Raw genomic sequence first — 19064 nt, forward strand, 5'->3', positions numbered from 1 at the left:
TCCATTGTATATATAAACCACATCTTCTTTATCCGTTCATCAGTTGATGGACTTTTGGGCTCTTTCCGTAATTTGGGTATTGTTGAAAGTGCGGCTATAAACACTGGGGTACGAGTGCCCCTATGCATCAGCACTCCTGTATCCCTTGGGTAAATTCCCAGCAGTGCTTATTTATTTTGCGCGCGCGCGCGAGAGAGTGTGCAGGCTCCCAGCGCAGAGCCCAATGAGGGACTAGAACCCCTGAACCGAAAGATCATGACCTGAGCCAAAACCAAGAATCGGACGCTTAACCGACTGAGCCACCCAGTCGCCCCTTAGTCCTGCCTGTTTTAGGTTGCTATAGTTTTCCGTCATTTTTACCACAGCATGTGGGAGCCCTACGTAAGATTACCAAGAGAATCTCCTGGGTTCCAGGTGTTCCTCCTTGCCCCCATTCTGGAGTAGCAAACCGATTTACGCTTGGTAATCAAGCCCAGCCACCCAACCGGTACAGCAACCCCCTTTTTGCCTGACAAAGTCACCAGGTGGCAGTCTCAGCTTCCTGTTCAGTGGAACCAGCATGTCCATTGCCACCTGTGGCAACCAAGCAAGACCTCTAAGCCAGCAGAACCCGAAGCTGTGGGGGTGGGAAGTTGAAACTTTACTGGTAGGTCATTAGAATAGTAACAGTGAAACAAGCTCCTCCCACTTCTACCCCTTGATTCCTGAAGTCTTTGGATATCTTTGCCTCGGGGAAAGAAACTTCACTACACGTTAGTGGCTGCTTCAAAGCACGTCCCGCATCTCCCGGGACATTAGGGACATTACGCTAGCTCCACCAAGTGATTTCACCCAGCTGACACCAGAAGCAAATCTTCAAAAGGCCATTCCGCCATCCTTCAGGGTGATGGGAAATACAGCAGGACCGGTGAGTTCCAGACAGAGGCACTGACAACATCATGCTTTCGCGAGCCCACGGCCACACTTCGTTTGCTGTAAAATGAGGTAAAACCAAAACTAAAGATGTAGGATTACATCTTTAATAAATAAGAGAGGAGCTGAGAATAATAATGGGACTGTGTTAGAATGTGGGATTGGTGATAGAAGTGAGTTAAACCCTCACTCATTAGAACAGGAAAGGAAGCCGGTGGGTGTGGCTCATTTTGGTAAATCAAGAAATAGTAAAGGTGCCCCGGTGGCTCAGTCGGTTAAGTGGCTGACTCTTGATTTCAGCTCAGGTCATGATCTCACAGTTCATGAGATCGAGCCCCACATTGGGCTCTGTGCTGACAGCATAGAGCCTGCTTAGGATTCTCTCTCTCTCTCTCTCTCTCTCTCAAAATAAATTAAAAAATCGTAGCAAAAGCACATCACCGAAAGCTATGGAGGTAACTACTGGAAAAAAGAGCCCCAGATATGTAGTATTCATGTCTGGGGCGTTGTGAATAGTGGCAGTGAAGAGACTGAAATCTTCCTGTAACAGTAGATTTTAAAAGATCTTCATTATCTTTTAATTTTATTAAAGGAATATATACATTTAAAAGGAAAAATGATAAAATGAATATCCATCTGACTTGCCTGTCTCTTAAGGAAAGTATTCTTTTCCTATTATTTTTACATTTTTTAATGTTTATTTTGAGAGAGAGAGCACGCAAGCACCAGTCGGGGAGGGGCAGAGAGAAGGAGAGACAGAATCCCAAGTAGGCTCCACTCCATCAGCACAGAGCCCCATGTGGGGCTCAAACTCACTAACTGCAAGATCATGACCTGAACTGAGATCAACAGTCGTCAGACACTTAACCGACTGAGCCACCCAGGCACTATGGGAAAGTATTCTAGAAAACATCATCCATTCTACTCAATGTTTCCTATCCAAGCCACCAAAATGCTCAATCCCTCCATATGGGTCCCAAAGAAATTTGTTTCTGAAGAATGTACATATTTCCTTTGCGAGAGAATGAAAACTCTATTCCACAATGACTTTTCCTTTTGCCTTAATTGTCAAAAGACTGTAATGTTAAACAGTCAACTGTGATGTCGCTTCAGTAAGAAGTGATTTTTCTCAGGTTCCTGACACCATTTTTTTTTTTTTTTTACATTTATTCATTTTTGAGAGCATGAGCAGGGGAGGGGCAGAGAGAGAGGGAGACACAGAATCTGAAGCAGGCTCCAGGCTCTGAGCTGTCAGCACAGAGCCCGACGCGGGGCTCGAACTCACGAACTGCAAGACCGTGACCTGAGCCGAAGTCGGATGTTCCACTGACTGAGCCACCCAGGCGCCCCTGTTACTGTTTTCTATTCATTGCTCTTTGTTTCTCTTTTTGTCTTCCACTCTTTTCCCACCTTGTCTGGCTTTAACTCAGACTTTTTTTTTTTTTTAAGTTTGTTTATTTTTAAGTAATCTCTACGTGGGGCTTGAGCTCCCAATCCCAACAAGATTAGGAGTTGCGTGCTCTTCTGACTGAGCCAGCCAGGCACCCCTTTAACTGAACCTTTTATATTATCCCATTTCTCTCTTCTCTTAGCATATCAATTATACTTTTGATTTAAAATTATTTTAAGTGTTTGCCCTTGAGTATACACTTACAGTGAATCCAAGTTCTCTTTAGAATAACACCATAGCACCTCACGGGAGTGCAGGACCTTAGAATATTTCTGATTTCTCCCTCCCATCTCTGATAACATTGCTGTCATTCACTTATTGATAAGCTATAATTACCAAATGCATTGTTGCTATGATGATGATTATTTTTTGCTATGGTTATTTTAAACAAACTGTTATCTGTAAGATTAATTAAGAATATGACGGGGCGCCTGGGTGGCTTAGTCGGTTAAACATCCAACTCTGGATTTTGGCTCAGGTCATGATCTCACGGTTTGTGAGTTTGAGCCCCACATGGGGCTCTGCGCTGACAGTGCAGAACCTGCTTGGGATTCTCTCTCTCCCCCTCTCTCTGCCCCTCCTGCACTTTTCTCTCCCTCTCTCTCAAAATAGATAAATAAGCTTAAAAACAAGAATATGAAAAAGAAGGGGTGCCTGGCTGGTTCAGTCGGTGGAGCATGTGACTCTTTATCTTGGGGTTGTGAGTTCGAGCCCCACAATTTTTTTTTAAGTTTTAAGAATATGAAACAGCAATTTTTTTTTTACCGTCATTTATTCCTTCTCTAATGCTCTTTTCTTAATGTAGATCTTAGTGTCTGACCTATGTCATTTTTCTTCTTTCTGAAGAATTTCTTTTAACATTTCTCACAAAGCAGGGCTACTGGCAACGAAGTTCCTCAATTTTTGTTTGTCTGAGAAGGTCTTTATTATTTCTTCTTTACTTTTGAAGGAAAATGTAGCTAGATACAGTACTCTAAGTTTGTGGCTTTTTTCTTTCAACATGAATATCTTTCTTCACTCTCTTGCTTGCGTGGTTTCTGAGGAGAAATGCGATGTGATTCTATCTTTACTTCTTACTATGAAAGCCCTTTTTCTTTTTTCCTCCTCTGGTTTCTTTCCAGATTTTCTCTTTGTCTTTAATTTTCTCCAGTGAGAATGTGATATGCCCAGGAGGAGATTTTTTGTGTGTGTTTCTCCTGCCTGGTGTTCCCTGAGCTTCCTGGATCTGTGATTTGTTGTCTTTCGTTAATTTTTGAAATTATCAGTCGTTATTGCTGTAAATATTTTTTGTTCCTTTCTCTCTTCTCCTTCCGGTCTTCTCACTCTACATACGTTACACCTTTTGAAACAGTCACAGGATTTGTGGATATTCTGTTCTGTCATTTTCATTCATCCTTCTCTTCATATTTCAGTTTTGGAAGTTTCTCTTGACGTAACTTCAAGCTCATTGATTCTTTCCTTGGCCTCGCCCAGTCGGCTGATAAGCCCATCAAAGGCATTCTTCACTTGTGTTACAGCGTTCTTGATTTCACACATTTCCTTTACCTTCTTAGAGTTTACATCTCTTTGCTTACATTATCCATCAATTCTTTCATATTGTCCACTTTTTCCATTAGAGCCATTAGCATAGTCATCATAGTTGTTTAAAATTCCCAATCTGATGGGGCGCCTGGGTGGCTCAGTCAGTTGAAGTCTGACTGTTGATTACAGCTCAGGTCATGATTCCAGGGTCACGGGATCAAGCCCTGTGTCAGGCTCCTCGCTAAGCATGGAGCCTGGTTAAGATCCTCTCTTTCTCCTTCTGCCCCTCTCCCCTGCTTGCACTCTCTTTCTCTCTTTAAAATAAAAAATAAAATAAAATAAGATGTGAAAAAATAAAAATTTCAATTCAATAATTCCAACATCTCTCCAGATCCAAGTCTAGCTCTGATGCTTGTTCTGTCTCTTCAAACTATGTGGGAGTTTGTGTGTGTGTGTGTGTCTTTTAGTATATCTTGTAATTTTTTTTTTAGGTTTATTTATTTTGAGAGAGAGCGAGCCAGCTGGGGAGGGGCAGAGAGAGAGAGAGAGAGAGAGAGAGAGGGAGATAGAGGATCCAAAGGAGGCTCTGCGCTGACAGCAGAGAGCCCAGTGTGGGGCTTGAACTCATGGACTGTGAGATCATGGCTTGAGCCGAAGTTGGACACTTGACTGGCTGAGCCACCCAGGCACCTCATAGTATACCTTGTAATTTTTTGTTGAAATTTGGATATGATGTGCTGTGAAGAAGCAACTGAGGTAAACAGGCCTGTAGCATGAGATTTTGTTTATCTTGCCAGGGTTTAGTCCATGTTTATTGCTTGTTGCAGCCATAGGTGTCAGAGGCAAAATATTCCTCCGGTGCCCTCAATTTGTCTTCCTTGTTGTCTTTGGGTTTTCCTAGAAACTTATTATTATTATTTTTTTTTAAAGTAGACTTCATGCCCAGCATGGGACCCAATGTAGGGCTTGAACTCATGAACCTGAGATCAAGACCTAAGCTGAGATCAAGAGTCAGATGCTTAACCAACTTAGCCACACAGATGCCCCTAGACACTTCTTAAATTAGTTCTGAGATGGGCAATTCTTTCGCTTGTATCCCATTTTTACACAGGCCCCCACTGATGTGGTAGAAAGGTGTGGAGAGAGGGGAAGGCTAGAAGCAGCTAGAGTTAGGTATTTCTTTTCCTCCAGGTCTGTTAGGCTCTATTAAAATCCCAGCCGGTTTGGCATTTGGGGCTGTCTTAGTTTGTTTTGAGGGAAATCCCTGAAGAACAGAAAGCTCTGGGCAATACTTCAAAATGGCTGCCTCACCCTCTTCCTGTTGGGACCACAAGGGGATTTTTTCCATCTTTCTTCCTCATGAGAATCTGGTAGGGCTCCTGGAGGTTAAACTCACAAAGGTGCGGGCCCCTTAAGATTGGACCTCTGCCCCCTGAACTCTTTAACCCTTGTCTACACTGGCCACACCAGCAATTCATCCATTACAGTTTAGCTTTTCCTCGCCTGGTAGTGGTTCAGACAGAGATTGATGCTCCAGTGGGTTGTGATTCTCTGTCTCTCCAATTTGGGGGCAGCCGTTTGTCCTGTGATCTCAGTTCTCTGATGGATCTAAGAAGAGTTCATTGATTTTTCTGCTTGTCAGCGACTTTCTCTTTTGTGCGGATGGCAGCGATGATTGCCAAGGCTGGACCAGGAAACCAGAAATCCAGGTACATTTGTAGTTGTAGGATTTCCTTTTTTTTCCCTTTCATTTTTAACGCTTTATCAATCATTTTTTTTTCTATGATTCCACTCACTATGGCCATCTTTTTCTGTAGGTTTTAATCATATTCATTATAAAATACTTTTCTGTAACTTTTCTTATCTAGTATTATTTGCAGATCTATTTCCATTGACTGAATCTGGATTTTTTTTTCTCGTGACTCAGTCACATTTGTCTGTTTCTTGGCATGTCTGGTATTTTTTATTGTATAGCAGACATCATGGATGACAGGACACAGAGATTCTGGGTTCTGTTATAATTCTCTGAAGAGTGTTGAGTTTTGTTCTCCAGGGGGTTGAATTATTGGAACGTCACCAAAACCTTGTGGAGGCTGGGCTTTTAAGTTTTATGAGGGTGGGTATTTTCTGATTTTGCCCTTAGTTCTAAGGCAAATCTCTTATTTCTAGAACATAGTCTTTATTACCAAGGTGTGATCCTTTTGGGGGTTAAAAGAAAAACTGAGGCGTTTACCAAGCTGCTCTGTCAGACTCCAAATTCTGTCTCCCCTGGAGCTAGCAGCAAATGAATCTCTTCTCAGCTTTTGGCCTTCCAGCTCTTTCTCTTTCCCTGGAATCCCTGGAATTCTGTGGGCAGTTCAGGCCAGCCACATATTTGAAGTTTATTGCTTTCAACTCCTCACTTGCAGAGGCTCCAAACTTCACTGTGTTGCCCCCTCAGTTTCCAGCTGCACTGTCCTTCCCAAATTCCATCCTCTGCCTTCTGCAACCAATAGGACTGTGGCTTCCTGTTTGAGGTCTGGCTGACCAGAAGAGAGAGCTCAGGGAAAAGGCAGCTCTTCTTTTTAAAAATAGTTTTATTTATTTATTTTGAGAGAAAGAGAGCATGCAAGCGGAGGAGGAGCAGAGAGAGAGGAGAGAGGGAGAGAGAGAGAGACAGACAGGGAGAGAGAGAGACCCAATCAGGCTCCTTGCTCTCAGCGCAGAGCTTGACACGGGTCTCCATCTCACAGTTGTGACTTGAGCCAGACTCAAGAGTTGGGTACTTAACCAACTGAACCACCCAGGCGCCCCAAGCAGCTCTTCTTTCAAGAGCTGCCTTCGTCCACTTTGCTTTTTGTTCTTCTCCGTTGTTTCCAGGTGGCTGTTTCATATATTCTGTCCACATTTCATAAAGCAGAAAGTCCTCTACCTTTGGATTTTTGAATATGTAATCCATATCATCTATTCCAGAAGCGAACTATTAAAATAAACAAGCATAGACAATTGGACAGTAAGACCTATGGAAAGGCGGACGATTATCTGACCTTAATTCAGAGGATGCCTTTCAAAGTCAGGGTGTACGAGCTCAGGCAAACTTGACGCAGGCCCCACCCCCACCAGCAGCGTGGTCTCTCGGGCATCACAGACGACGCCCCGCCGCACGCCCCGCCCCCCTCGCCCGCGCGCGCCCGTTTCCATGGCGACGCGGCACCAGGCCGGGGCACTCGAGCCACCAAGTGGGAGTGCAGCGACGGCAGAGGCGGCGGCAGAGGCGGCGGCAGCGGCGACATGAGGGCGGGGGTGGCGGCGGCCGGGCAGCGGCCCCCCAGCTCGGGGCTCCCGGGCTCCCGGGGCACGTCGCGCCTGCGCCCGCCCGCCATCCTCCAGGCCGCGCAGCACAGCACGCAGGTTGGGCTCATCGAGGCGCAGAAGCGGGTCGTGGACCTGGAGAAGAGCCTGCAGTTCCTGCAGCAGCAGCACTCGGAGACACTGGTCAAGCTCCACGAGGAGATCGAGCACCTCAAGCGGGAGAACAAGGGTGAGTCCGGGCGCCGCGGCCGCGAGTGAGGCGTCTTCCGCGGCTGGGGCCCGAGGGAGAGGCAGACCTGCCGCTCCCGGGTGCCTCCAGTACCGAAACACTCGTGGACTCTAGAACACGAGGTTTAGAAACCCTTAAACAGGGTATAAGGAGGACACAGGGCAGCAAGCCCCACCCCGGGTCCTGCTACGTGGGTCTCGGACTCCCTGCCCCCTCCGCACCCCCTGCCCTCTCCGCACCCCCTGCCGCCTCCGCACCCCCTGCCTCCTCCGCACCCCCGGGCCCCAAACCTGGGTCTTCGTGGGCGGGGTCGACGGGGCCGCCCCACGGTCTGGTGGGGTGGTCTGGCTGTGCAGCGTTTCCCACATTAAGCCGGGTCGCAGTCTCCTCTCTAGGCAAGTCGGGCCCGCCTGTTCTAAAAAACTTTTATGGAAGTAAAAAGTGCGAGTGTACAGCTCAGTGATTTTCACAAACTAAACACAGATCGAGAGCCGACTTGCCATTCCCATCCAGCCCCTCCTTGGACACCTCCCCCTGCCCCCTCGTCTCCTCAGGGCAGGTCCTTCCTAACTTTGCCCCGCTGGTGGCTCCTCACCGCCATGGGCCAGGCCTGAAGCAGAACTTAAGGCCTATCACGGTGGGACACTGCTGTCCTCTCTCTTCTCCCTTATGCTCTAGTTGGAACTCCTCCCCCCACATTCTTAGCCCTGTCTCAGTTTCTCCCCACCTTTCTCCTGTTGCCTTTACCTGAAGGGCTATTAGATCAAGGGATCACCATGATGTCAGGACTCCCTCCTCCTGACATAAGGAGTCTTGAGTCTCACCCCTGTCCCTCCCTGATGCCCAGGCTGGATGTGGCCAGCTCACGTTCTGGGTGTCGCTTGATCATTGCTCTGACCACATTTGCTCATCCATGACTAGGGGCTCCTGGAGGACTGGGCCATCCTGACTCACTCACCTCTGTTCCCCTGGAGCTTGGGGCTCCACCTAGCAGAGGGTGCCCTATAGATGTCATGGGCAGAGGAATGGACTCCTGGCGAGGCTCTCACCCAAGGGCTCTGGCTCAGGGAACAGCTAGAGGCATTGCTGGCCCTAAGACACCCAGGGTAAAGGCTTGGCCCACGGGGCAGTGTGTGAGGTCTCTCAGGGGTTCAGCGGGGAGTGCACAGGGCAAGCCAAAACCTCTCCTCCCAAAATGGCTGCAGTTTCAAAAATGACCAGAGCACATGCTTGCTTTCAGATCTCCATTACAAGCTAATAATGAATCAGAAGCCAAAGGAAGGTAAGACTGAGGCCCTTGGGTGCCTGATGGGAAATTACTTCTGTCAGGAATAGCCCCTCCAGAGTGCCTGTGTCTACCCAGCTAGCTGCACTGGCCCATGTACTATCCCAGTGGGGAGGAATCCTGGGGGACCTGGACAGACACCACTGCCCCCCACCCCCCGCCATGGTGTGGGTGACTGTGCACCCAAGCACAGCAGGTGGGGCTCTCGGGGATCCCAAGGCCTGAAGTCTGCAGTAAGGAAGCAGGAAGAGCAGCTTGGGGTGGGGCTGCCGAGACCCCACCCCTGCCACCACCGCCCCGCCCCCGGGCCCCCAGCCTTGCTGCTCTGCTGGATTCTTTTACTTGGGTTGCTGCTATGGCAGCCCCCAGCCCTGTGCCTCTGGCACAGACGGCTCTGGGCACAGTCCTTCTGGGGATCCTCCCTGCCATGTCTGCTGTGAGCAAGTGTAGAGACAGAGAGACCTGCAGTCACTCGTCTAAGGCCCTTCCTCATCGTGACAGCCCCTTTCTCTTTGCCTGTCCTCCAGCCCAGCCCAGGGAGACTCAGGCCGTGTTGGGCCTGTTCCCCCCACATACCTTTGGGGCCAAGTCTGACATCAAGAGGTGGTCTGAGAGGTGTTAGCTTGGTATGCCCCAGTCTGGGGATGTCCCGGGGCTCCCTTCCTAGGGGACATGGAATATGGGAACAGTGGTGGTGGGCCCTCCTCGAGCAGAGCAGAGCAGTTCCAGTGAGCTATCCTGGGCAAGTGGCAGGGCCTGTTAATGGTCCCAGTCCTGCAGGGTCGGGGGTCCCCAGTGGGATATCAGAAGAGGCCATCCTCCCATTCAGGGCCTGCTTCTTCGGGCCCAAGCCCGCTGCTTTCTGGATGGCCCTTCCAGAAATCACCTTCCCCTTGGCCTTGGTTCTGCCTCACCAGAGCGGGGGGGAGGGCTCTGCACAAACACAAACACAAACACAAACACAAACACAAACACACAGGCCTGCAGGGCCAGGAGGAAGGCACGGGTGGCCTGGCCCCTCCCAACAGCGGGGCACAGAAGTGTCCGGGAAAGCTGGGACCAAGGTGGTGCTGCCACCATCTCAGACTAACCGTGTGCATTTCCCACAGGCAGCACTTCCAATTCCAGCTTTCGATCCATCAAGTCCGTCTCAAATTCGACCTTGTCAGTTGGCATGCCAGCACCCTGTGTGAACTCAGGGTCAGGGGAGGGGCACATGCCCCACTGGGGCCCTGGGCCCCGATGGCCAGTGTGGGGTGCTGACCAGATTGCACCTTTGCCAAGCTCTGTGGACTTAAGGGTTAAGGAGTAGCTGAAGGGAGCCAGAGAGGGTGGCCGCCAGCTGACACCAGCAGGAAGGAAGGAGCCGAGGAGGGGTGTGACAGGACCATGAGTTGGCCAGAGGGAGACTACGAAAGCGAAAGCGGGGTTGGCTACAAAGGAAGTGAACGTCAGATCAACGTGGGGCACAAGGTCCTGTGGCAGGCACACCCTGCCTGCATACAAAGAGAGGAGCCCCTGAGCCTTCCTAAGTGGTCTTCCAAGGGCAGCCTGGCAGAAGCCCTGCTTGTCGTGTTTCCTGCAAGCAGGTGGATACAGGTGGGACAGCCCTGCCTAGCGTTCTGGGCTTGTGGTGTCCTCTGCAGAGTGAGGGGAGCTAATAGCCCCTTCTCTGCACTCGGCCTCTGTGAGAGGCCAGGCATCCTCCCCGGGAGTGGCCCTTGCCCCTTCCATGCAGGGCCTAGGCAGGCCGTGGGCCTTGTCCGTGGAAAGGAAGTCTGTGCAGGCCGGGTCCCAGAACTCTCATACAGTTTCATTTTGCCCAAAATGGGGTGCTGCTTCAGAGTCAGGGAACAGCTGCGGGGCCACCCTGACCCCTGGACTTCCCCGAGGCATGGGAGACTGACCCAGTACAAGTAGGGGGAGGCCAGCTTCTACAGCAGCAGTAATTTTAGGGCGTTCAGCAGGCACCACCCACAGACCCCCTTTTTGGGTCACCTGGCAGCCCCCCCAATGGGGACTCTGTTACCATCTCTCCTTTACAAGGAGGAAACCGAGGCAGAGGGCAGGCGCTCCTTGGGCACTCACAGCCAATCCTGGAGGACGTGGGCCCTGGCTCTTGATGCCCACCCACAGTGACTGCCCTGTCTGGGTCTGATCTACAGCCAACTCTCAAGGAAAGGCCAGGCCCCGGCCCAGCTTCTCCAAGAAGCAAGACTCAAAAACTGACATTCCTCCGAAGACGGACCTGGAAGAGAAGACCCCAGCTGCTGCCCTGTTTCACAACAGCAAGCGGGACCAAGCCCCAGGGGTGCAGGGGCAGGCCAAGTAAGGGCTCACCTGTACCCTGTGGGCCCAGCGTTGCATTTAGTAGGTTCACATTCTGGAACCAGCCAGCTGCCTTGCCCTTCCAAATGGGTCAGTCTCCAGGGTGAAAGCAGACTCACTCCAGGCAGGCCCATCTGGCGGGCAATGCCCTGTGCTGACCTGAGCCCACACGAAGGTGCCAACAGCAGCCCAGAAACTAATTTCTCACAGAAATGAAACAAAGTAACTTGGCCTTCACATTAGTTTGCTTCTCACCAAGACAACAAGCAAAAGAACAACAGTAAGTTGGGTTCCTGGGCTCACCCTGGGAAATGTGCTTGGCCTCCGCAAGGCACAGAGCCAGCAGGCCAGAGCAAGACCAGGGTTGACACCTGTTTCTGGGACTTCCTGGAAAGCAGCAGTGAACCTGGACTTTGCATCCGAAGAGACCCTGTTGTCCCCTGGGTAGTTCAGCCAGCAGGACGGGGTCCTGCTTCTCTGCACGGTCCTTACTTAGAGTCCCTCTCAACCAGCCCCACAGGTGTGGGGTCAGGAGTGAGGGCAGTCACACAGCTTGAACCACATCTGACCCTCGGTGCACCTTGAGGGGAGAGGAAGGGATACGCCCAGGTCACAGCTGGCACCAGAGATGGCCCCCCACCCCCGCCACCTGGTGTCTGGAGCACCCTGGCCAGCAGAAGGGAACCAGACCCCGACGAGGCTGTGTAGACACACCCTTCTTCCCCACACCAGCCGCACACTGGTGTGGATGCCGCCCTCAAGAGAGGTGGTGGGTGGTTAGACCAATCCTGGCAGGCTAGCTCTGGGCTGCTGTAGTGCCTGTTCCAGAGATGAAGAAGTGGAGACGTCCAGTGCAGCAGCCCCCTGGGTGGCAGGCAGCCAGCACAAGGGCAAGCAGCCCCCCGTGATGAATCTGCCCCTGCACCTGCGCAAGCCCACCACGCTTCAGCAATGCGAAGTGGTCATCCGCCAGCTGTGGAACGCCAACCTCCTGCAGGCCCAAGAGGTGAGGCTCAGGCAGCGGGGACCCCAGTGCCTCCGCAGACCCCGCCCACTGCCCCTCTTCTCCCTGCCTTCCAGCTGCAGCACCTCAAGGCCCTCCTGGAAGGGAACCTGAGGAGGCCCAAGGCTGCATCTGAGGAGGCCGGCCCCAGCTCTCCCAAGTGAGTGATTCGGCGTGGCCCCCACCGCATCCCAGTGAGGTCTGCTCTTTTGGGGCTCACTACCGACTCCTCTTTCACCAGGGACCAGGAGGCCCTTCACCAGGGAGCCATGCAGCTCCCCAAGGTCCCCACCAAGGGCATCCCCAAGAAATGGTGAGTCCCACCGGCAGGGGGAGGGTGGGGTGGCCTGAGCCCAGTACATAAGGGGCAGGGACAGCTCAGTGCCTTGCCTGGGGCCCTGCTGCCAGCCAAGTCTCCGCTCCTGCTCCCGGGGGCACCTGTAGTGACCTCCCTCTGCCCTACCAGCCTGATTCTGAGCCCTATGCCCGTGGCAGAGCGCCCCATCCTGCCCGCGCTGAAGCAGACCTTGAAGAGTAACTTTGCTGAGCGGCAGAAAAGGCTGCAGGTGGTGCAGCGCCGGCGGCTGCACCGCTCTGTCCTTTGAGGCGGGCGGCACGTGTCGACGTCTGCATGCCAGGTCAGGGCCAGGCCAATGCCCTACAGCTGGAGACGCTAACCCTCTCTAGATAGCACTTCAAAAGAATTCGACCACGTTTAGGCCGCACGAAATTCCAGATAAGCAAAGTTCATGGCAGATAAAGTACTTGGTTGCTCTCAGAACCGAGACACTGTTTTCTTGCTCGGTATTTTGCTATTCTGCATTTACACAAAAACACATTAAATAAGTATTACCCTACCTGTTGAAGACTGGAAATAAAGCTCGTTTCTCCACTTGTGAACCTCATCCCTCACCGCTATCTGACATGGCTGCCCTGCCCTGTGCCCCCAGCTCTGCTCCCTGCGGTGGGAGGGGCCCACTGGGGCAGTCACCAGGACTTGTCCAGGGCCTGGTGGGTGCCCTGCGCCACGGGCAGGCACAGCATGCACCCTTCTTTGAGTGCAGGGGGTTTCCTGGCCCTTGGCTGGGCTGGGACTGCCTTCCAGGCACAAGGGCAAGTCCCGTCCCCCCTGCCACAGCGCCGTCCAGCCTCCACACTGACAATCCCAGCTAACGAGCCATCCTACCGAGCTGCCTTCTGCTGTGGAGGGCCACGGCCATGGGAGAATGGTCCTCTCCAGGGCGCTAGGGTCCCACCCTGAGATTCCCACCCAAGAGCCTCACCACCCCTTTACTCACCAGAACCGGAGCTTCCTATGTCTCATGGGTGTGGTCAGTTTTAGTGTCGACCCTCCCCTGGCAGGACAGGGCTACTGGCCCCACTGGCCATTTCCTCAGTGCTGATCTCTGCCTCTTCTTTGGGCAGCAGGAGCTTTGCCAGAAACCTCGGGGTAAACCAGGATGAGGCACTGATACTGTCAAAAAAGGGTGAACTAAGGTCTGGGCATCCACGGCCATCTCCAAGGTGAGGAATCTGGCTCGGCCCTGAAAGCATACCTCACTGGATAGTGGTCCCAGACTTGTGGGAGGGGACACAGTGACAAACTCATGACAAACACAGGAATAATAAATTTATTATAAGAACCACAGATGACACGGTAGTGCACATACAAAAGGGGAAGCTTCTCATGGCCAGAGGGCTGATGCCCTGTCAGGGAGCTTTCACTCTCTGGAGCAGCTCTGATGACGCCAGGTCCTGAGGATGCTGCCCTGACCCAAGAACAGGCCCAAGTGCCCAGTGAGTGGGCACGGTGCCGGGTACAGGATCCACTCAGGTGTCCCTGCTCCCTAGGCACCCCACAGTGCTGAGCAGACCCCCATGGCTTAAAGGGAGAATGCCATGAGGTATGAGTCCCAGGTGATGGCAGGGGATTCGCAACTGCCTGCTGGCCGACTTTCCTTCTGAGACGCAGCCAGCGGCCCTTGGATCCAGGAGCTTTCCAGTGGCGTGCCCCCCACGGCAATGGTGGAAGGGTCTGAACCCAAACCCGTGACCAGAGAATTCCGTGTGTGTTTTCAGGGTTTCCTATGCTCTCCATGTTCCCCTACAGAAACAAAAAGTTTTCTGGCACACACACAAGAGGCTCTAACGAGACCTGGAGTTCTCCCCCAGGCTGCTGAGGAAGGGCATGGGCCCTGGAGAAGCCAAGGGGACAGCAGCCCAAGGAGGAGCACACAGGGCTGAGGCATGTCCGACTCCCGGGGGGGAGTGGAGGTGGGGGGAGTCCCAACCCCACCACGAAGCAGCCAGCTCCACAGCCACCTGCCCAGTCATGTACAAGTATGGGAAAATGTTTGGCAGGTCCCCAAGGCAGAAGATAAAAGCAGGAAAGCTAATCTAAGCCCAGGTTCTCTAAGGGAGCCAACACCTAGAAATGTCCAACGTGAGGTGCATGTCCGCTGTGGCCCTGACAAGGTTGCCGGCTATCCCCGTGGTCCCCAGTGGGTGGGTGGCTAGGCGGCGGAGAGGCAGGCCTGGTGGATGCTCTGCGCCCAGGTGTTGAGCAGGGCTGTGACCGAGTGCTTGTCCGGGAGCTGCAGCAGCCTCGAGGTCATGCACCGGTGCACTGACTGCAGGAAGGGGTTGGCGTCTGCAACAGAGCAACGGGCCATGAGTGCCGCTGTGACCTCCGCCGGGACAGCCAGTGCTGGGCCTGACCCTGGGCTGCACAAGCAACTCTTTATGAAAGGCCGCCCCACAGACACAGGGCTGGCGTCTGGGGCATCAAAGCCAGTCAACCTGACCAGGATGCCATCTCCCGCACACAGTGGGGCGGCCAACACGGTCCCCTCCCAGGCCCATGCATCAGTGGAGAACTGGAATGTGAACAGGTCTGGAGCCCAGGGCTTTCTCTCAGGGACAGCCTTGGGATCCCAGCGCTATGCACCAGCTCTGCACTGCAGGGGGACTGGCCACCATCAACAGGGGTCTCTCCGGGCCTCTGGTTTGAAGCCATGTCACCCAGGTGGGTCTCCATAAACCCAAGCTCCTTCTGTACTCCCGTAACAGCCTTGCAGAGGCCCACAAAGGCGGTTGGACCTGCTCGCCTCTCTCTCACTACAGGTGACCGCCCTGCAGACACAGGATGGACCCCTTTCTTCCCAAGTGACTTCTGGGCAACCCACTCCTGCCCACAGAGGGGCAGCAGAGAAAGGGGAGGAGGGGCCTCAGCTGCGGGGCACAGAGCAAATCTCGGTTGCCCTGAGCTGATGCCCCCTACCAGGGTCCCTAGACGGCAGCCGTGAGGCCTCCCCAAGGCTGTCCTCTTGGCTCACCGTACTGCCACTGCCTGTCAATCCACAGTGGGCTCTGGGCGGGGTAGTCGGCAGGCACACTGAGCTCCAGCGGCGGCACGCTTGGGAGATCCTTGTCATCTGCAACACATGTGTCTATGCCTGTGACCTGGCCCAGGCTGCCCTGCCTCATAGCCCTGCTCTAAACAGGGCTCTTCATATCCCAAAAGGTTCTGGTGAGGCTTGCTGCAGTCTGGAGGTCACTCTGATTCCCACTTCCACATCTCCCTAAGGCCTCAGGCAAGCACAGCCATATCTGGTTGGGAGGGAGGGGCTTCCCTGGCAGGCCGGTGAGAGATAAGAGTCTGTGGGCTCAGGGCTCTGCCCTCAGAGCACCTCCTGGGCCAGGTATGTGTGAGGATCCAGGAGGACACAGGGATGGTGGGCTTCAGGGTGTGGTGTGAGCATGCCTGTTTGTGGGAGGCCAAGTGCCTGTCCACATGGATCATGCGGGCCTGTGCTGGGCCTGCTCTAGGGCCTTGGGCTGTAGCTCAGGACTCACTCTCCCATAGCACCAGCCCCGCCCGCCCTCCCCTGTACGCACCCAACTTGCATATCAGGTGGACGGTGCCGTTGTTACTGCAGTGAGATGGGTCCAAGTTCACCAAGAACTTAGGGTCTAATCTGGCCACCTCTCCCTGGAGCACGTTAGGAATGCTCTGCCGTTCGTCTTCAAACCTACGCTTCCGAGTGCATACCACCGGGGCCCTGGAAGAGACCACCACGGTCACCACACCACACTAGGCTGTGGCCCGTGGCCCACGGCCCACCACCCACTGCGAGGCTGAACCCTGGACTGTACGTACGTAATGGGTGGGCCGTGGATGGCCGTCATGGCTGGCACGAATGTATGGTACAGGGAATGGTTGAAGACAGGTGAGCGGATATTGGCCAGGACGGCATCCAGGAGTGGCTGGCACAGGTACTGCTGCTTGGTTGGCGGCACCGGGGGTGGTGGGGGCGTGGGCTGTGACAGGATGGGCAGTGGGGACGTCAGCAGCCCACTCTTGGGGAGGCTTTCTAGACCCTGAAGTCCTTATCCTTCACAGCCAGACTTCTGTGGCTTCCCCACAACCTCTGCCCCCCTGGAGACAAATACGGCTGATCCTGGATACATTCTCCTGCCTTCTGCAGCCTTGACCTTCCCCAGAGTTCCCTTCCCCCAGGGCTTGGACTGGGGCTGGGCAGGGCTGGCTAGAGGCCTGATGGTGGAGATGGGCATACAAGAAAGCCCATGCACCTGGGGGCTGCAGAAAGCACCCCAGGACCACAGCCACAGGGTGACTTCTCCCATGTTCCCACATATACTCTCCTTCCGCACAGCAGACCTGACCTGGCAAAAGACTCCTGGGCAAGGTCCCCAGGCTGAGCAGCATGGCCCCTCTGCCCACTCCTGACTGTGAAGGCTTCTCTCAGCTTGTGGTTCTGAATTCTCCCCACAGATGCCTGTGGCCCTTTGAATACCACCAGGCCATGGTGCCCCACTCACCACTGCCATGTCATTCTTGAGCTTCTCCAGGGCAATCTCACACTTCTGGAGTGTTTTCAGGGGGCACCTATGGGGAGAGGGGATGTGACTGATTCTGGGTGCTCAAGGATGAGGTGTCAGCGGCTCTTGAGCACTCATCCCAACCGCTCCCTGCCTAGCTTGTCCTGGTGTGCATGGAACCAGCCTTGGCCACCAGAACCCTCCACAGGAGCCCCAGTCATTGAACTATTCCTAGACCCAGAGTATAAGGCAAGATGGTCCCACGTCCAGGAGCTGTCCGGTCCTGCTCATCAGAAGAGGGCATAAAGGTGATGGGTCAGGGGGAGAGACAGAGGCCAGGTCCCTGCCCCAAGCCCTAGAGTCCCAAAGAGGGATTGAGCCTAGAGGCTTGAGTGCTGCCCAGCTCCAATACATCTAGTTCTGCAGTTTCTAGCATTTTGCACGGTAAATAGAACAGAGAAGATCTTCTAGAAGGGAGCATAGCCAAACTGATGCAGAAATAGGGACAGAACCCAAAGGCCAGTCCATGTGCACAGTTCTGCAGAGCTGGCCCGTCTCTGGCGTTCAGAGCAGCACAGCTGGCAGCTGGGGGCAGGGCACGTGTGCCATGTTGTGAACCAGGGCTCCAATGCCTTACAAGTCCTTCTCAAGGCGATGTCTTGTTTCATTTTCACAGCCAACCCGGGTGAGCCATAGTCACTCCTTTTGCAACGGAGTAAATGAGATGCAGTCATTTGCCCAAAGCCACTGGGAAGTCAGGGGCAGGGCAGGGGCTGGATACTGGCAAAGACAAGGGGCCAAGGGCTTGGAGGCACCTGTGGAGGCCCGAGACCCCTTCTCTAAACTCCGTCTCACCACCAAAGCCCTACAATCCCAAAGAGGGATCGAGCCTAGAGGCTTGAGTGCCGCCCAGCTCAATACATCTAGTTCTGCAGTTTCTAGTGTCCTGCTCAGATACTCAGTGTAGCTAAGTCTGAGTTCCACACCAGGCCTGAATGGAGGGTCACAGTGCCACTGTGGCTTTATTTCCACTCCTGACTGGGGGATTCCATTGTGGTCTCATCTCTGACTCATGCCTGGGTTCTTCATTGGCTGAGAGAGAATTGCCTCAGAGGACACTTAGCTCACTGTTCACTGATGTTTGGATTTGAAGGTTCAGTACTTACCCACCTCACCCCCTGGTCTGTTCTGCTTGCAGGTGGATATTGGTGCTGGAAGTTTCACTCGTTGGCTTTGAGGGAGATTAAGACTCCTTTTCATTCAGTTGTGGGTTTTTTTTTTTATTTTTAGGGGAGAGGGGCAAAGGGAGAGAGAGAGAATGAGAGAGAGAGAGAGAGAGAGAGAGAGAGAGAGAGAGAATATCTTAGGCAGGCTCCATGCTAAGCATGGAGCCTGATGCAGGGCTCAATCCCACGACCCTGAGATCATGACCTGAGCTGAAATCAAGAGTCAAATGCTCAACCATCTGAGCCACCGAGGCATCTCAATGGTGCCTTTTTAATATAGAAAATTCAGGGCACCTGGGCGGCTCAGTTGGTTAAGTGTCTGACTCTTGCTTTTGGCTCAGGTCATGATCTCATGGTTCATGAGATCAAGCCCCATGTTGGTCTCTGCATTGAAAGGAGGGAGCCTGCTTAGGATTCTCTCTCTGTCCCTCTGTGTCTCCCTCCCCTGCTCGCTCGCTCTCTCTCTCTCAAAATAAATAAACTTAAAAATATATAGAGAAAATTATATAAGCAGTAAAACATTAAGGAGAGAATCCCCAAACACAAGTTATTAAACTGAAGTCTAGTCACAAATCACTGCTTATTCTAACCCTCATTTATTTAAAACCAGATTTGTGTCAAAGTCTTTCCAGAGACGTTTTTACAGTTCCAATCCTTCAGGCTTGGGACAACTGATGCTTCCTTCTTCTTATTGCTTATTGCTTCCTTCTGCCTGCCCAGTTTCTACAGCTCCAAAGCCAGAGAGTAGCATGCCTTGACCATCTTCCGCTTGCTCTGAGAATTCCTGTCAGCACTGGATTCCATCGTTAAAAAAAAAAAAAAAAAGGAATTATATATGAAACTTCTGCAAAAATACATGCTTATTCAATATAATGTATGGTTATTAACAGAAGCTTTTAGCATAACAGAAACACCACAGACTTTGGAATCAGGCCTGGGACCAAATCCTGAGTCCATCAACATGGGATCTTCTGAAT

At 52.7% G+C, this 19064-nt stretch overlaps 2 protein-coding genes across 5 annotated transcripts; one reads left to right on the forward strand and one right to left on the reverse strand.

The window, feature by feature from the left end:
• Positions 1-6829: 6829 nt before the first annotated feature.
• On the forward strand, positions 6830-12919 carry LOC125149542 (coiled-coil domain-containing protein 74B-like). 3 transcript variants are annotated; one of them, XM_047828625.1, is made up of 7 exons: positions 6977-7403; positions 8644-8685; positions 10854-11016; positions 11833-12022; positions 12097-12179; positions 12261-12332; positions 12486-12919. In XM_047828625.1, exons 1-7 carry the CDS (start codon positions 7154-7156, stop codon positions 12622-12624), a joined length of 939 nt encoding a protein of 312 aa, XP_047684581.1. In that variant the 5' UTR covers positions 6977-7153; the 3' UTR covers positions 12625-12919. The 3 variants fall into 3 exon arrangements, with proteins under 3 accessions (XP_047684580.1, XP_047684581.1, XP_047684579.1); XM_047828623.1 differs by having other exon boundaries at positions 7035-7403; positions 11845-12022; XM_047828624.1 differs by lacking the exon at positions 8644-8685 and having other exon boundaries at positions 6830-7403.
• Positions 12920-13632: 713 nt separating this feature from the next.
• Positions 13633-17305, reverse strand: LOC125149646 (mediator of RNA polymerase II transcription subunit 15-like). 2 transcript variants are annotated; one of them, XM_047828789.1, is made up of 5 exons: positions 16862-17296; positions 16179-16339; positions 15917-16080; positions 15355-15453; positions 13633-14669 (listed from the first exon to the last, which is right to left on the reverse strand). In XM_047828789.1, exons 1-5 carry the CDS (start codon positions 16868-16870, stop codon positions 14533-14535), a joined length of 570 nt encoding a protein of 189 aa, XP_047684745.1. In that variant the 5' UTR covers positions 16871-17296; the 3' UTR covers positions 13633-14532. The 2 variants fall into 2 exon arrangements, with proteins under 2 accessions (XP_047684745.1, XP_047684746.1); XM_047828790.1 differs by lacking the exon at positions 15355-15453 and having other exon boundaries at positions 16862-17305.
• Positions 17306-19064: the final 1759 nt, after the last annotated feature.

The sequence above is a fragment of the Prionailurus viverrinus genome, chromosome D3 (assembly GCF_022837055.1).
Source record: "Prionailurus viverrinus isolate Anna chromosome D3, UM_Priviv_1.0, whole genome shotgun sequence".
Taxonomy (NCBI): domain Eukaryota; kingdom Metazoa; phylum Chordata; class Mammalia; order Carnivora; family Felidae; genus Prionailurus; species Prionailurus viverrinus.

What these genes read in the sequence shown, in the direction of transcription:
- LOC125149542 (XM_047828625.1), top strand. Translation starts at nt 7,154, where the DNA reads ATGAGGGCGGGGGTGGCGGCGGCCGGGCAGCGGCCCCCCAGCTCGGGG. An exon ending in ACCTCCTGCAGGCCCAAGAG is followed by an intron (nt 12,023 to 12,096) that starts GTGAGGCTCAGG and finishes CCTGCCTTCCAG; the next exon opens with CTGCAGCACCTCAAGGCCCT. An exon ending in GCCGGCCCCAGCTCTCCCAA is followed by an intron (nt 12,180 to 12,260) that starts GTGAGTGATTCG and finishes CTCTTTCACCAG; the next exon opens with GGACCAGGAGGCCCTTCACC.
- LOC125149646 (XM_047828789.1), bottom strand. An exon ending in ATCCACGGCCCACCCATTAC is followed by an intron (nt 16,081 to 16,178) that starts GTACGTACAGTC and finishes GGTCTCTTCCAG; the next exon opens with GGCCCCGGTGGTATGCACTC. An exon ending in CCACCTGATATGCAAGTTGG is followed by an intron (nt 15,454 to 15,916) that starts GTGCGTACAGGG and finishes CATGTGTTGCAG; the next exon opens with ATGACAAGGATCTCCCAAGC.